Below are 15,617 nucleotides of genomic sequence, written 5' to 3'. Positions count from 1 at the left end.
ACAAAACAATTGACAAATTCCCTACATGGATTTTATTTAAAGACGTAAAAGCCAGTTTCTCCTGCACTGCAAGTAAAATGCAAAGAAAAAGAGTCCCTAAATGGTGTTGAACTTGTGGTATTTATGACTCTGGCCCTAAATTGCCTTTCCTATTTTCTTGGATCCCAAAGCTGTAGCCAAATTGGCTGGTTAAATGTGAATAAATGGTGCATTGTCTTTGAAACAAAGTTGTGCTTATTAAAGAGAAGAGAGTTTGCTTTTTCAGAGTCACAGTTAATAACACAAAGCAGAGAGAGAACAGATTTTACACACAAGGAAGTCTTCAATAAGGGCACGCAATCACATTTTAGTCTGTATAAGAGCTGTCCTAGAGCAGAAAAATGCTTCAACATATTTGTTAAGTTAGAGCAAAATAGCTGACTGCAAAAGAACACAACTGGGTTCAGACTGGTGGTTTTGATAGGTCTGCAGCAAGGAATAGCATGAAATACTTCCCACAGATCTGGAATGTTGTTTTCTTCACCTGACAGCAATTTATTGTAACTGTACATACTAGAATTTTGGCCGTTAGTGACTTAGCATGTATATGGTTTTATAGTATTACAACACAAAGAGTGCAGGCTGCATTCCTGGCTCTGTCACGTTCATAAGCAAAACAAACACCAATGTAACAGGCGATTAAAAAAAAGCATGCCTTGGTGTGCAAATAGCTGCAATTATTGATTTGCCAATTCTGCATGCTCTGATGAACAGCAGAGTAGTAGAGTTAAACAGAAGCACATTCACGGATTGCATAATTGCTCATAGATCTGCAAGTCCTTGTTAAACGGCAAGATTAAAGCTAATTAGACACTGAAATTTAGAAGTATGAAACAAGCAATGCTCTCATTTTTCCTGCTTTCTTAGTAACAGCTGCAAGTACAGTATTTGCAGGGTGGAAATGAGATGTGAAACTCTCTGCACAGTCCAATAGAGTGAAAGTTCCAATTTACTTCATTATTTTGCAGCATACCAAACAGAGTTAAAGAGCACAGTCCTGCACCACTCCAAATAATACAGTCAAATTGGTTTCAGTGTCAGGATCTCTGCAACCTGCTGTACCTACTAAGGGCAAGGAAACATCCACAATGTATGAAACCCATACTCTAACAACAGCAGCCCAGGGCTACCCATGCAATTACAACATTTGGAAACATCTACAGTGTTAATTCCTCAGAAATGCATAACACGTTCATGTATGATGAAAATTTTTTTAAAAACGAACAAACAACAAACCTGGAAAACTTAATTTTGCCTTACACAAGTCACAGGAATAACTCCCCCCCCACCCCACCCTGTTGGAGTCAGGCACTAAAACTCTCAGTCCTCTAACAGCCCAAGAGCTGAAATAGGATTTTTTTCCTCATGCTCTTTCATCTTCAGTATCTAAGGGCTTCCTTGGGAGGAGTGGTGGCCAACTGTCAAATTACTGGAACAGAGGCTGTCATATCCCCTTTAGAGAGCTTTGCAGACACCTCCATCCCAGCTGTTTTCTGGTGCAGTAAGCCTTCATTCATCTTCCTCCCATATTTTATTTTACAAATACATAGCAACAGCTTGATTCTGCCCAAGCGGAGGCATGTGGGTAACTCTTTGTACACAAACAGTCCCATCAAGGTGGCACACACTCCCAGTCATCTGCAGGTAAAGCTCCATATTTGGAACCACAGCATTTGAGGGTTTGAGATTTGATTTTCATAATTAACACCTCACCCTACCCACCATAGTCTGGTGAGAAGGAGTCATTGTTCATGAGGAAGGTTTTGGCAGGTTCAGGAGTAAGAGGCAGTTTTCAATAATATGCTAAAATAGCCTTAGAACATGATAAAGTAAATGAGGGTGTGAAAAATCACTGCAGAAGGTCTCTACTGGGAAGAAGTGTTTGAATTGTCACTGATCCATAGGTAGATAATTTTTTTCCATGGAAAGATTTGTGCTGCAGTTTTTATTCTGTATAGGAGCCAATTAACTGTGTGGAATACACCTACAAATGTCTTTTATATACGTTAAAAAGTTTTTTGAAAGATCCCTGGGGAAGAACTTTCATCATCCTTTAAAAACCTCCACCACCACTGCTTATGCTCTGAACTTCATGTTTTAAAAACAGTTTTTGTAGCTCAGGGATAGAAATAAACAAAATAAAGCAGAATAATAGTCGTAATAAATCTACCCCAATCCTACTCTGCACTCAACTGCTCCACTGGCACTGCATCAGGCTAACCAAAATCTACAGCACTTACTGCCAGCTGTCTGAGTTTACAAACTACTAACCCTGCTCCGCTCGGCTGTGCGGCACACAAGCCTTTCATGCAGGCTCATGCCACAAAATGCTCCTCCAGCAAAGGGCAGCGGCACACAGCCTTCCTCACAGCATGTCTCCCTACCAGCTCCCCAGACAGCTGGCTGTACCCTGCCCCAGGTTAACCCACAGTTTTGTCTTGCTTTCAGCCAGGGCTCCAGCAAATGTGGCTCCATGCTCCTGACAAAACACACGAGGGATGCCGGGGTGTTAAGGATGGCTGGCAGCTGGACTCCCCGACCTTGGTCCAGACGGATGCAGCTCCAACCTGTATCTACCTGGCAGGACAGCGTCACCACGAAGCAATTAACAGTTCTTCAGGTAGGCAGTGGTGCCTGGGTCAGACCTGGGCTTCACTCCCGTGCCATTATTAAGAGTTTATCCAGCCAAACTGCCAACATTTCTGTGAGTTTATCAGAAAAGCCCTGGCCAGCACTGGGCCAGCCCCCTGCCTGGGCACACCAGCAGCAGTGCCAACGCCGGATGGCAGACACAACAAGGTACTGGCCACCACAATCGGGTACTGGCAGCCATGACGGGGCACTGGCCACCACGATGGGGTAACCAACCGCCCGGGACACCCTCATCCACCAGCGCAGGCAGGTGCGCACCCAGGGGGACGCAGCCGTTGTGCCCCAGCCCAGCGGGCACAGGCCCCTTCCTTGCTGCCCCCCGCTCCCGGGCTGGGCCAGCCACTCTCCCCCCCGGGGCCCGGTGAGGATGGAGCCCAGCGCCCATGGATTGGTTCTTACCACTTTGCCGTCCTTGGCCTCTCGCCGGTGCCCCGGGGCCGGGGGGTCCGCACCACCGCTGCCCCCAGCTCGGCTCTCACCGGGCGAGAGGGAGTAGAAAGGGGGGCTGGGGCTGGGGGGCAGCCCCGAGTCCGGGCTGTCCAGCAAGCCTTCCCGGCTCTTCTCCTTCAGGCTCTCGTCCATCCCTTGCAGCTGTAGGTGACCTACCATGTCTGGGGGGCAGCGAGGGGGCCGCAGCGGGAGAAAATCCTCCAGCGTCGCCCGCCGCGGAGGGAGGGAGGGGAGGGGAGGGGAAAGGAGCCCGGGGGGCCCCCACTGAGCCCCGATGGCGGCCACCAGCCTGCCGGAGCCCGGGCCGAGCCTGCTGTGGGGGCAGAGCCAGCACCAGCCGGACCGGGCTGCCCCCGCTGCTGTCCCTCCACCCGGCCCGCGCCCTGCCCGCCCCTCAGGGGGTCCCCAGGGAAGGGAGGAAAAGCCCGATCCCCCCGCGCCAGCCCTGACACAGCCCCACGGGGGATGCGGCCGGTTTACGGGCGGCGGAGCCCGGGGCGGCCCCGCCGGCAGGGAGCGCTGGGCGGGACGGGGCCGGGCGGGCCTCGCTCCTCCACAGGCTGCCGCCGACCGCCCGCCCGCCGCCTCCCGGCGGCCCATTTATCCGGAGAGGGTGGGAGGGGAGCCGGGGAGCGCCCTCCCCTTCCCCCGGCCCCCCAGCTCTGCCCCGGCCGCACATTTTCAGGCACTTCCCAGGCCAGGAGCGCATTTGGCGCCGCCCGCCCGCCCCGCTTCGGGCGGCGCCCCCCGAGGAGACCTGAGGCAACCCCCGCGCACGGCGGGACCCCCGGCCTCGGGAGGGCGGCTGCTCGCGTTCCGCTCGCCGCCACACAGCTGCGGCTGCCCTCTGCTCGTTTCCCTCGGTTCTGTCCGGTTTTTCCCCTCAGTTCTGCCTGACTTTTCCCTCAGTTCTGACTTCCATCCCTCTTTCACCCCCACGCCCCCTCCCCGGCAGCTTTTCTCCTCAGTGCCAAGGTGTGTAGGTATGAAGGAACAGCTCTTCTCAGGAGCCGTGGTCTTTCTGCTTTGAGGTGGCTGAGGGTGGCTTCACCAGGACAGCAAGTCACCACGGCAGTGCTGTCTACCTGGGTGTACAGCCCGCCATGTTCCCTGTGCTGGTTGTACCCTCATGGCGGCCCTTTCCCCTCACACTTAGCGCAGCCCAAAACACAATTTTCCTTTGGCTCAACAGCTGCTGGTCCATGACCGCCAAGGAGCTGGCGGCCACTCTGTGTTTGAGGCCACCATAAATGCAATGGGAGGGCATCCCACATCCCAGCACAGCCGCTAGCCAGGAGGAGCAGCCTATGCCAGAGGCACTGCCAGCACTGAGGGGAATGGAGAGCCCCTACCAGCCCTCGGCGTTCAGAGAAGCAAGCAGCAGTTAAACAGGTCAGGATTGCTGAAGCTGATATGGACATTTATTGCACAATAACTGGCTGACATTAATGTTACCTTGTCCACAGCCCTGGTTATGTTTTTCTCATCATATGTTTTCTACATAGAGTCTAGACTGTGAGAAATCTGGGGCAGGCCCACTCATAAGGCTCAGCCTGGTGGAGCTTTATTTGCAGCAAATAGGTTTCCATGGGAAACTGTTGGAATCCAACTGGCCGCTGCCTCTGGGTCCGAGTTGTTGGCCCAGCACCCCGCAGAATGGGACTGTGGCTGTTTGTGCCACAAAACCACCAAACACAATGTTTGTCGTGGTGGTTGATGAAACATCAGGGGTCTGTTATTGCACCTAGTGATGGAGGCTTTCACGCCCAAGCCCTGAAGTGCTGAGGTACTAACAGACTGACTCTTGTTCTTACCTCTGCCGTCAAGAGTGGTTCCAAAGAGTGTTTATCAATATGGTGATAAGTGTTTTATGTATCTAAATGTATATATATAAAAGTCCTCAGAGGTAAGGTTGGCCTGAAAAGGACCTGCACTCCATCCTCCTGAGGGAGCGGGTCACACTGTATGGTGGTAGGTGAACTCACCAGCTCATAAAGCTGGATTTGTTTAGACGTATTCTTGCTCAAGTCAAAAGGAAAGGCCAAGGATGCCCAAATCCAGCCCTGACAGAAATGAGGGGCCCTCCTCAGAGTGACTGAAGTGATCTGTATGCACTGAGCTGTGCAGAGGAATGTCACTGATTTATAAATGTCAAACAGGCACTGAGCAGCCCACACACGAACCTCAGTGAATTCTTACCTCTGACCCGTTTGTCTGCTTCAGCAGCCGAACAGGCTGATTTAGAGCCCCTTACTGTAAGGGCTCTAAAGTCTCACACAGGCTACGGCTGATCTGAAAATGTCAAAGGGGACCAAAGGTCAAAATTTCCATAAATTAGGCCCTGGCTTGCTACCTATCATGTAATAGGATTCTCCAGCCAGTTAACACTGTGAACTCAGGCATTCAGCCCAGCAGTTCCCCTGCAGCCCTGTTCCCCTGCCCCTCTTCTGAACTGGCAAGACTGTATGTGCAAGGGGAAGGACTGCCTTCAGAGTTGCCTTCCTCCAAGGAGAAAAAAGGAGCAGGACAAAGAGACACTGGACAGGGGTGAGTGCACTATTCTTTACTCCTAGAGAGGTGTATCTTAGCTTGGGGAGCAGTTGGGGGAAGACTGTTTTTTTCTTGTTTTGAAAAATTACAATTTTTCCTGGAGCTAAATAACATGTATTTTTAAAGGTAAATTTCAGTACAATACAAATATTCAGTACAGAGGTGGGTGTTCATGGTTTAGGGTTTGCTGAGCTCTGAAGAGTTGAAGTGCCAGGCACTGCTGAGCATCCCCAAGCATTTGTAGGTGCATTGACTGCACTTACAACTGGCAAAACTGCTGCTGTGTTCTGCAGGGTATGTGTGTGCACATAATTATGTTGGTATTGTTACTGTTGTTGTTGTTCTAATTATTATTATTATTAATTGTTATTATTATGTTTAGAGTTAGTAGTAGGTTGTTCACCCACTCAAGCTCAAGATGTAGCTCTCTTGCATAAAGCACAGGGTGGGCAGGTGGTAAGAAATGCTCTTGTCCTGATGGCTGTGATGGAAATGACTCATTCTTCGGTCAAAAGTCCTCCTGGAGCCACAGTATCCAGCTCATGGCCAGTGAAAATTTGCCTGAATGGAAACTCAGTGAAGGATACAGTGTGCAGACAAAGATGTATATATGGGGTAGTAGAATTAGACCTGTCGAAACAGGACATAAATATTGCACAGTGCCCTACCAAAGAAGAAAAACAAGTGTGGGAGTTTTAGTTGAGGCCATATTGCTCTACTGAGACTGTCCTTAATTCAGCAATCCTTAATTTGCTGGAAGGAATCACTAGGGACTGGTGCATTCCTGTGTCTTGGCTTGGGAACAGGGAAACTGTGCCCTTGTGTGTATGGTGGGACAAGGAGGAAGGAAAAGTCTGGAGGGAAGTTTTCTGAAGCAGCTGAGTATAGACAAACAGGTGCAAACACAGTGGTACAAGGGCAGCAGTGTGTGAAGGCATAGGCTGTGGGACAGTGGCCTCTACTACCAGCAATTACTCTAAAGGAATACCCTGCCTAGCTGGGAATTTGAGTGTAAAACAACAATAAATAGGGAGTGGGGACTCAAGTAGCAGAAAACTAGGGAAAATTCCAGCAGAAGTGCATCTGTTAAGATTCATTCTCAGGCAGAGGTGTTATTCTGACAACATCAATTAAAGAGGGCTTTGTGAAGCACGCATTTCTCAGAACTTCCCCAACTTTTTTTCATTGGTCTATTTTGTTATAAAACGTAATCCCCAGGCCCAGTCCTGAAACGGGTAAAGAAACACTTGTGAAGAAAACCCTGTGCTTTGCCAGGAGCTGCAGGGTCTACCAGAGACCTGCTGTTTGCCAGGCTGGTGATACCACATGTGGCATTGACAGCTTTTCTCATGTAATGAGCAGAGCACCAGGGATGCAACGTGATCTACAACCTGGCTTATGGAGCTCCATTCAGCTGTGTCTGAGGTTTCCAGGTGAGGCTTTACAAACCAAAATCTGCCTAGGGCTATGTGGTCTTCAGAGATCCTTCAGTTAAATGCTGTGACTTTGTGCACATGCTTGAATGTTTGTTCCTCTTGGCTATTGTTTGCCTTGCCAAGTACCATGGGACTCACATCTGGCACTCCTCGCATGGTGGTATTCCTGGGATCCCCTTACAGCCTCTCTGCAGCCCCATACTTTTCTCTGCCTTCCTTCCATATGTCCAGGTTCTGGCTGGGCTCCTGTATCCAACACAACTGTGCTATAACATCCAGCAGCCCTTTATGACTCAATAACCCTCTAGTAAGATGTGTCATGAACAGTCAGGTCAAAATGCACAAAATGATGCAGTGCAGGTGGGAAGTCATGAGAGAGGGATTGTGTGGGCAGTGGGGGCAGGAGCCCAGACAGCCTTCCTGGTGTGAGCAGCCCTGCTTCTGGATAAAAGCTGGTATCCCTCCTTGAATCCACTGGGATTCAAGCCTCTCCATGCTTTGATGAGTCCTCTGCCTCCTGTTTGCCTGGCTATTCTCTTAGCTAGATTTGAGTACTTCAGGAATCTGCCATCCCACAGGCATGGCAGAATGTCAGCATCACGTGCTAAGTTTCCTTCCACTGCTGCCAGGCTTGAAAGACAAATACAGTGAGGGAAGAAAGAGACAGGATACAAACACCTACATCAGGACTTTTTCTGAAGCAGGCTGGGTGGCAAAATGGGAAGAATGCTAGGAATGTCCATTCTGGTTCACTGTCAAACCTGATCCTTCAGAACACCCACAGCATAACTAGTCCCAGTAAGAATGGTTTCGAATACAGTTGGATGTAACTATGCTCTTTGGTTCCCTCCAAAGAGGTGCAGCCTCTCCTCTCTGCAGTATGTTCCTGATAATAGTGCTGAAAGGCACCAAAAGAGCAGCACCACTGAGGGGAATATCAACACAGAGCAGGACCTGGGTACCTCAGGCCCAGACCCTTGCCTGGCACCTCATGGAGTTGTTCACCTTAGCCAAAAATGATCCGAAGCGTGAAGGTGGCACACCGCTGCTCACTGCACTATGGATGTGCTTTCTGCTCTTTGTATCATCATCTAGACCTGGAAACCACATGCCAGTAATGATTAATTTTGCAGGGCAGCATGGCATAATTCAAATCAAAGGAATCTTTCTGCCTGAAAAGAAGAGTCCATTTATCAAGAGATAAAATCACTTCCTGAGAGGTCTACTCATTTTTTTTTCAGTCAGCCCCCACCTCAGAAATTTTTTCGACTTGGACTCTTGAGTCTTGGCTGGCTGGTTCAGTGAAAGGCACAGTCCAGAAGGAAGGAAACACAAGGCAGTTGCTTCTGAGAGCTTCTCTCAGGAGATACCTGGTCTCCTTGCAGCATCCTTAGAGATGGCTTTGCCAAGTTACTACAAGGGCTTGTAGCTTACTCCTGTCTCCTGTCAGCTGTGTCAGTCCTGCACTGTTGGAGCAACCAGAATGCTGTGCAGCTCCCTCTAGTCATGGCTGCACCTGCTCTGGCCCCGTTATCCTCGCCAGATAAACAGTCCCTCTTAGCAGTGACTTGGAACAAACTGTCTAGCAGGAAATGAGAACGAAAGACACAAAATCCTCTTTTCTGGGGTCAGGAGTGCCTGTTCTTGGCAATAAATCAAATGAAGCAAATTTCCTTTGAATATCCTGGGCTTGACATAAAGTGCATATCCCAGACAAGACAGTAGACTTTGCAACTGCAGTAAAGGAGGATGATCTCTGAAGAACATGCATAGTGTTACATGAAAAGGTTGCCTTCTCACATTTGACTGCAGTTTGTACAGTTTGTGTCACAATCAAAGTAAAAAAACCCAAAAAACAACAAAAACCCACCAAAAAAACCCTAAACCCTGAATGCTGTATTACAGAACAAGCAAAGGATCTGAAGCACAGAGAAATCAACATAAAGACTTCTGCTGACTCTGCTTGCCTTTGAGTAGGGCGCTACATGCAGAGTATTTGATTACCTGTGGAGTCCAGTCAGCATTTTTTATATTGTTACATACTTGAGTCAAAACACACCTCCCTGCCTCGCTGCCCTGGAGAAGGACCTGCCTGTTACCCTGTGAAATTTCCTCTGCTTGTCTGTCAGGGCTGCTGTGCTGTAATCTTGGAGGATAATCAACAGCGAAACCATTCATAAATCACGGCTAACAGAAGAGATGCCGATAGGGTCTTAAATTTCAAGCCTGCGAAGCCATCATTTCAACAATGACAGTCAAAGGGGAGATTAAGAATTCTTTTACATGGAAAAGTTTTTCTTGGAAGAGCAACCCTCTCTTTGGTTGCCTGTAAATACAGTCATGTGGATTTGATTTTTACACGGCCCTTCTGCCCGCTTGCAGGGAAAGCTCTGCAACCCCAATGGGCCTGTTTTCACACTGAACTGGTGTGGGGGGGGACTGTGGCAGGATTTGAATAAGGCATCAAAAACGAAGAACTAAAGCTTTGCCCAGTGCTGGCAGAGGCCAAATGGGCTGCCTGTTTGGGAGGCAGTGGTGGGACGTTCCAGAGAACCAGACCCCTCTTGGCTCAAGCCCACCATGCCTCTGGGTCCAACTGCAGAGTGGGAATAAGACTGGTGCCTTATTTTATGGTGCAAGTAAAACATTTGGAGATTATCTGTACTTTCACCTCACGGTGTTTAAGGCTGTAAGGGTATTGTGGAGTCTGTTGCCAAAAAGGGAATGCAGAGCTGGATTAACACCCCACCTGGAGGTAGGTGATCTCTCTCTGATCCAAACGGAGTCTTGTCTTGCTTTGTTCGTTTGGAGTAAGCACTATACTAGGAAGAAAGGACGAGAGTGTCTCTGTGTAGTTCTTGCCCTCCCTGCTGTGGGTGACAACCAGCAGCACCCACAGCATCTGTCTTCAGGTTGAGAAGAGCGAGTCCCCGACAGGCTCCAGACTCATGCTCATGGCTGTCCCCAGACAGCCCAGCTGGAAATGGACTTTGCCTATTCAGTGCAGCTCTGGGACAACAAATGTTTACAGCATGGTTTCCTGCTAACACTGATGAGTTCTATTTGAATAATTACTCAGAGTAAGGTCTGACTGTAGCTGCCTGAATTTCTATGCACAGGGCAGAGTAGAAGAGCTAGTAATGCCATTATTGGTCAAAGATAAATTCACTTGCTCAGATCTATGTTCAGAATCACTGGTGGACAGCTACAGCTTGCTTAGCACTACAAGCCTAGTAGTTAGGCTTCCAAGGGTGCGTAGCACTGATGCCATGTGGTAACAGGTAACTTGAATGATGAAGAGCTTGAAAACTGGAGGGATGTAACTTCTGATCTGTAGAGCATTTAGTGCCAACCTTGCCTGGGGCATTCTCACTTTCTGGTAACTGCATGTATTTAGAACTGGTTTATTAAATTAAAAACAGCAGATTAGTTAGCTCATTTAAGCTGCCTGAGGTTGTGGAGCCTGAAGGAACCACTTTTTTAATTGAAGAAAAAAATATCAAAATCAAATCCTGCTTCGTGGAAGGATTTGGGGTTTTGTTTGCAAAAGAAGCATCACACTCATAAACCCATAAAGCCTGGTGATGAAACCCTGCAAAGGAGCAGAGCTGGAGGAATGAAAGCCTGCTGAAGAAGGTGCAATGGGAGCACAAGAAACACCATGTAGAGGAATAAATCTGCTATGTCAGCTAATGTGCTTTCTTTCAATTACTTTTCCATTGAGAGTGGGAACTAGGTGGCTTTCTGCTGGTATGTTTAATCTCCCTGATTTCTAGACATATACTGTGTTTCCTACTTCTGTTTTTCTAGCCTGCTTACTTTTGTGACAAGCAAGTGAAAATACTGCAGGGGGAAGGACACTTCTGTTCTAAGCATGGTTAAAGAAAACCACTCTGAAGAATTAAAAAAATCTTTCAAAAACCCCAAATGTTTCACAGCCTAAGATTTTCTGGAGTTTTTTAAAAAATTGAAGAAGCATGTATAACAGTGAGAGTAACTCTCTCCAAGAAAAAAATTGAACACTGTTTTCAGATGTATTTTTTTAAGTGATCATTTAGAACGCAGGACCAGAGGAGAGATGTAAAGCCTCACTGAACAGTTTACATATTAAATTATTGACTCAGCAAATACATGTAATTATAAGGACTCTTATAGTCCATAGTCTTGGCTAGCCTGCTGTAGTAGTGTTGTGTCTCTGATTTATGACACATTATTCCCTCCCGTAATGTCCAACAGTCAATGGCACATTTCTTCTCCAGGTATCCACCCCATTTAACACATTTATAAAGCCTGGAAGGACAACAACAGCTCTCAAATTGCCTGTTGAGATGTGGCATGTTGAAATCAGGTCATGACACAGTGACACGTGATGGACAATAGGAGAGATGGCTTCACTGTTCTCTTACACTATTTCCTATAGCTTCAAATCAGATATGAGAAGAAAGAAATTGTTTGTGCACTGTGTGGTGACCTGAGGATTGGAAGGCCATCTTCTTCCAAGAGTAGTAGCTGTCAGCCTGTCACTTGTGGAAGGAAACCAAGAGAAGCAGTTCTAGTCAGCTTAAATTCACTGCACAGGAGCTGCATCACTGCTGAGAGTTCCCAAATGGAAATAAAAAACCAGTCAGAACTCACAGTCCTAGGGATCTTTTCAGGTTAAAAGTCTTTGGTTCCCATGTCTAAATTTAAATCCTACTGAAAACTGGTTCCTTCTTGATCTCAGCATCTCTCCTAATGAAACAATGGGAGCTGAGAATTGAGCCTTCTTGAAGGATATCAGCTTGTAGATGCTGAAACTCAGTAAATTCGTTCTTAGAGGTCATTTTGCTGAAAACTTTTCTCCCTGTTTATCCTCATCAGCAGGCCCTTAGCAGATCCCTCATACACAGCCCTCCCCTGTGGCTATCCAGGAATAACCCTGTATCACTGGGAATCTACTCAGCCTTTTCTGATTTCTGTAATCATCAGAGACAGAGAGACACTGACCTCTCTGTATGTGGTGCTCAGAGGGACTGACCTAGGTACCTCCTGTCAGTGTCTGACCGTGCTGTATCCAGCTGCTTAACAGATGGGTCTGAAACAATACCCCCAGGCACGGGACTTTGGCTTGGGCTAGGCTGGTCAGTCAAAGCCAAAGCTCTCTGCTTTTACTGAAGTGCCATCAGGGTTTTAGCACTGGTGGATGGCCAAATGTGGTCACCTGTCCCCTGACAGCTGGGCTGAGACCACTGGAGTCATCAGCTAAATTACCTTGAACTGATGACCTGCAGACTTAAAAGCACTACAACCAGTCCCCATTATGCACACAGCTCCCATTTCCTTTTGTATTTCTTTAATGCAAAAGTAACAGGAAAAGCAATTACTGGCCATATGAAATGTAAGTTCATACGATCTTTCCTATAAGACTTCAAGCAACTCCTTGTTAAAGCAGATAAGTTAATCTATCTTTTGGTTCAGGTCACCGTAGGTTTTCAGCTTTAAATCACCATGGCACAGTAGCTAATGGCATTTGCCATAGAAATGATGTTGAAAAAACAAGGAATCTGGGCAATTATTAGGAGTATATTTCCGGTGAAAACAACCTATCTAAAGACAGTGTCAGTGGAAAGGGTGATTGATCATCTGGACTTTGCTCCCTTGTGTTTTGTTGCCCACTTTCTCTACAATGTAGTATTAACTGTCACACAATTATTGTAATGAAAACTGCTAGCGGACTTTTCAGTGTGAGGAACTCTGGCACTGTCAGGAGGGGCTCAGCAGGGCTTTTTACCCGTGGAGGCTGAACCTGCACAGCAAGAGGAGTGTGGCCCCTTCAGGCATTCAACTTTCAGAAAGAACAAGGTAAGAGCTTTACCAGAGTTCATTTTTTTTCCACTTTGAACTCTCGGTATAGTGCTGTAGATTCCATTCTTGGCTCAGAGCTCGTTAAAGTCAATGCAAAGACTCTTGTTGACTTTAATGAGCAGTGGTTTGAACCCTAAAGCTATTACATGATCAAAACTCCCACCAAACTGTAAATATGGAGGTGTTTTGTTTGCATCACAGGTATAATATTTGGCTATGAGGCAGGGATGCTTGGGATTGTTTCCTGTATGGTCTCTGGGCCTCTTTCAGATGCCCAGTAGATTTACTGGATTGTTTATAATTGTAATTTTGTTTATTACGTTAGAAAAATTGTCCAGATTCTATTTCAATGTAAACCAGAAGCAACCAAAAGCTACTGAAGTCCGTGAGTGAAATTTGGCTTCTCTTACGATATGTATAGTTTTGTTCAGCTGTTGGCTGCTGGTGTGAGAGGGCTTGTTCTCATGGTACATCTGGTCCACCCACATGCCACAGCACCATGAGAAAAGTTCTAACACCGAACCTGCAAGACAGATTTTGCAGTGGGCAGGGAAAGTCCATGAAGCAACAGGAAGCAAAGAAAATTGATGTGGAATAGAAAAAAATGTGCAATACACAGAGATCTACTTTATTGCAAGCCTGCTCAGGAAAAAAAAGAATCCGGGACAAAACCAAAGCTTGGAGGTCAGAGCTTCTCACTGAGTGGTATCATTCTGAACAGCCTTTGGAAAGGTGTGTCACTTGTTCTCTAGACTGCCACAACACCCTGGGATGCTGTAAAAATAGCTGGCAGTGCCTGACTGACAGGCAGGAGACGTGTGACCCTAAATTATGATGTTTTCCTTTTCATGATGAAATGAATGCTGCCTTAGACAGAGGCTGAAATACATCTGTTTGCGGTGGGAGTGCCATTTTAGGCCCATTTCTTTTGAAACTGGGGTTGGAATTGCCAGGGATCAGCAGAGCTATGGGCTCACAAAGAGGGCACTGTCTTTGAGGAATCTTTACATAAGCCCTGCACAACCAAGGCAACAGGAGTTTGCACAGCTGCTGCTGGAAGCAAACATGTACTTTTAGCTGACCTGGGCTGATGACTTCGGGCGTTAAATCTGACGCTTTCCAGATGTACAGACCTCTCCTGCCACAGTCCCCAAACATTCAGTCCCCAGGTAAAAAGGAAAATAATAACAATAATAATAGCAATAATAAAAGGGCACTGTAAATACCACACTGTAGTGTGTATTCCAGAGCTGATATTTACAGATCGTGTGGTCCAGTTCGAAGGTGAGTGGCATTATCCTTTCTTAAGAGCTGTGTTTTGAACCACATTTGATCCAGAGCTAATTAGTGCTGCATCTACCTTCCATCTCATCTCTGGTTGAGCACCTTCTTCAGAAAAGTTGGCTAAATATCTAAAGCTCTTACTACCTGCTGGGAATTGGCAAATATCTGTGAGCATAAGACCCCCAGGGAATAGCCCTTGATCTGTGCTGGTGCCCAGGAGCATTCACAGGACAAAGGCATGTTGCCAAATAGCAAATTAGGTTTTGTGCTCCACAGCAAAACAGAACCTTGCACATCAAGGGACAGACTTACTGGTGATGATGGGGTGGGATGCTTGTGAAGCATTGTCACTGGATGAACAACCGGGAAGGGGCTGGCTGCTCACCCATACCATGTCCTGACTCCATCTGTGCTGCTGCAGGTTACAAGCTGTGCTGCAGCAGTCACTGATGATTGCACAGCAGGCTCTGGGATGACATTGTTCACTTGATTCTCAGAAGGAAATGGAACTTCATCCTTGCTTCAGACCCAATGTAAATTGTTTTCCTCCCTAGACTAGTTATTTTTAACACCAGTTCCCTCCCCCGTGCACCCTTGCAACTCTTGGATGTTGAGATGTTCTTAGGGAGGGTGATGGAAGGGTGTAGGGAGCCCAAAGAGGATCGTTTATTTTATTCCATTTTATTTAGGTGTGGTATTTATAAAGGCTCCAAAATTGGCAGCGAGAGAAAGGCAAATATTCTTCTGAACTTGAGACCGCCCCAACACAGACAGCTGCAGCCCAGCCTTTCCTCATTCTCACTGCCAGTTCTCTCAAGCATGACCTGGTTTGAGGACCACCTTCAATGAGATCAAAAGGTGATTTTCCCAGTGCTTGCTCCACATGCCACTTTACTTTCATACTGCCTGTCAACCGGGTGGCGAGTATGTGAGACAGGAATGAATTCTGGCCTCCCTTAGTTGAACCATGAATAACTCCAGGGAAGACAATGGTGCAATGAAGGTCAAATTAGATCTGAGAGAGCCTACAAAGCTCCCTAGAGATGTGTTCTTGCCATGGTGAGCTGGGGCATCCAGGGAAGTAGTTACTCAAAACTATCTCTCATCAGCTGGCAATTCTTTCTGTCCAGCCTGGAGAAGTGCCTGTTATCCTGGGAAAGGATCCCGGAAATACAAGGCAGACAGCTGCTGAGAGTGGCTAGATGTTTGGTGTTCATTTCTGCAGGGCTTTTCAGCTACAGAGCAGTAAGCTTCTCACACCTCATTTCTTCCTCACCTTTCTTGCTTTCTTACTAATTGCAGTGCTGTGAAAGTGAGGCTTGCTCCCTTGAAACTTTTGTTTCTCTCTGCTGTGAAGAAACA

The 15,617-nt window shown here is 47.2% G+C and overlaps 1 protein-coding gene across 1 annotated transcript; it reads right to left on the bottom strand.

Annotated features, from left to right (window-relative positions):
* Nucleotides 1–1,300: 1,300 nt before the first annotated feature.
* Nucleotides 1,301–3,448, bottom strand: LOC129735235 (uncharacterized). The gene has a single exon (XM_055700709.1). It carries the CDS (start codon nt 3,298–3,300, stop codon nt 2,692–2,694), a length of 609 nt encoding a protein of 202 aa, XP_055556684.1. The 5' UTR covers nt 3,301–3,448; the 3' UTR covers nt 1,301–2,691.
* Nucleotides 3,449–15,617: the final 12,169 nt, after the last annotated feature.

This window comes from Falco cherrug, chromosome 1 (assembly GCF_023634085.1).
Source record: "Falco cherrug isolate bFalChe1 chromosome 1, bFalChe1.pri, whole genome shotgun sequence".
In the NCBI taxonomy this organism is placed as follows: Eukaryota; Metazoa; Chordata; class Aves; order Falconiformes; family Falconidae; genus Falco; species Falco cherrug.
The sequence above is the reverse complement of the archived record's forward strand: the minus strand, read 5'-3'. Positions and strand labels throughout refer to the sequence as shown.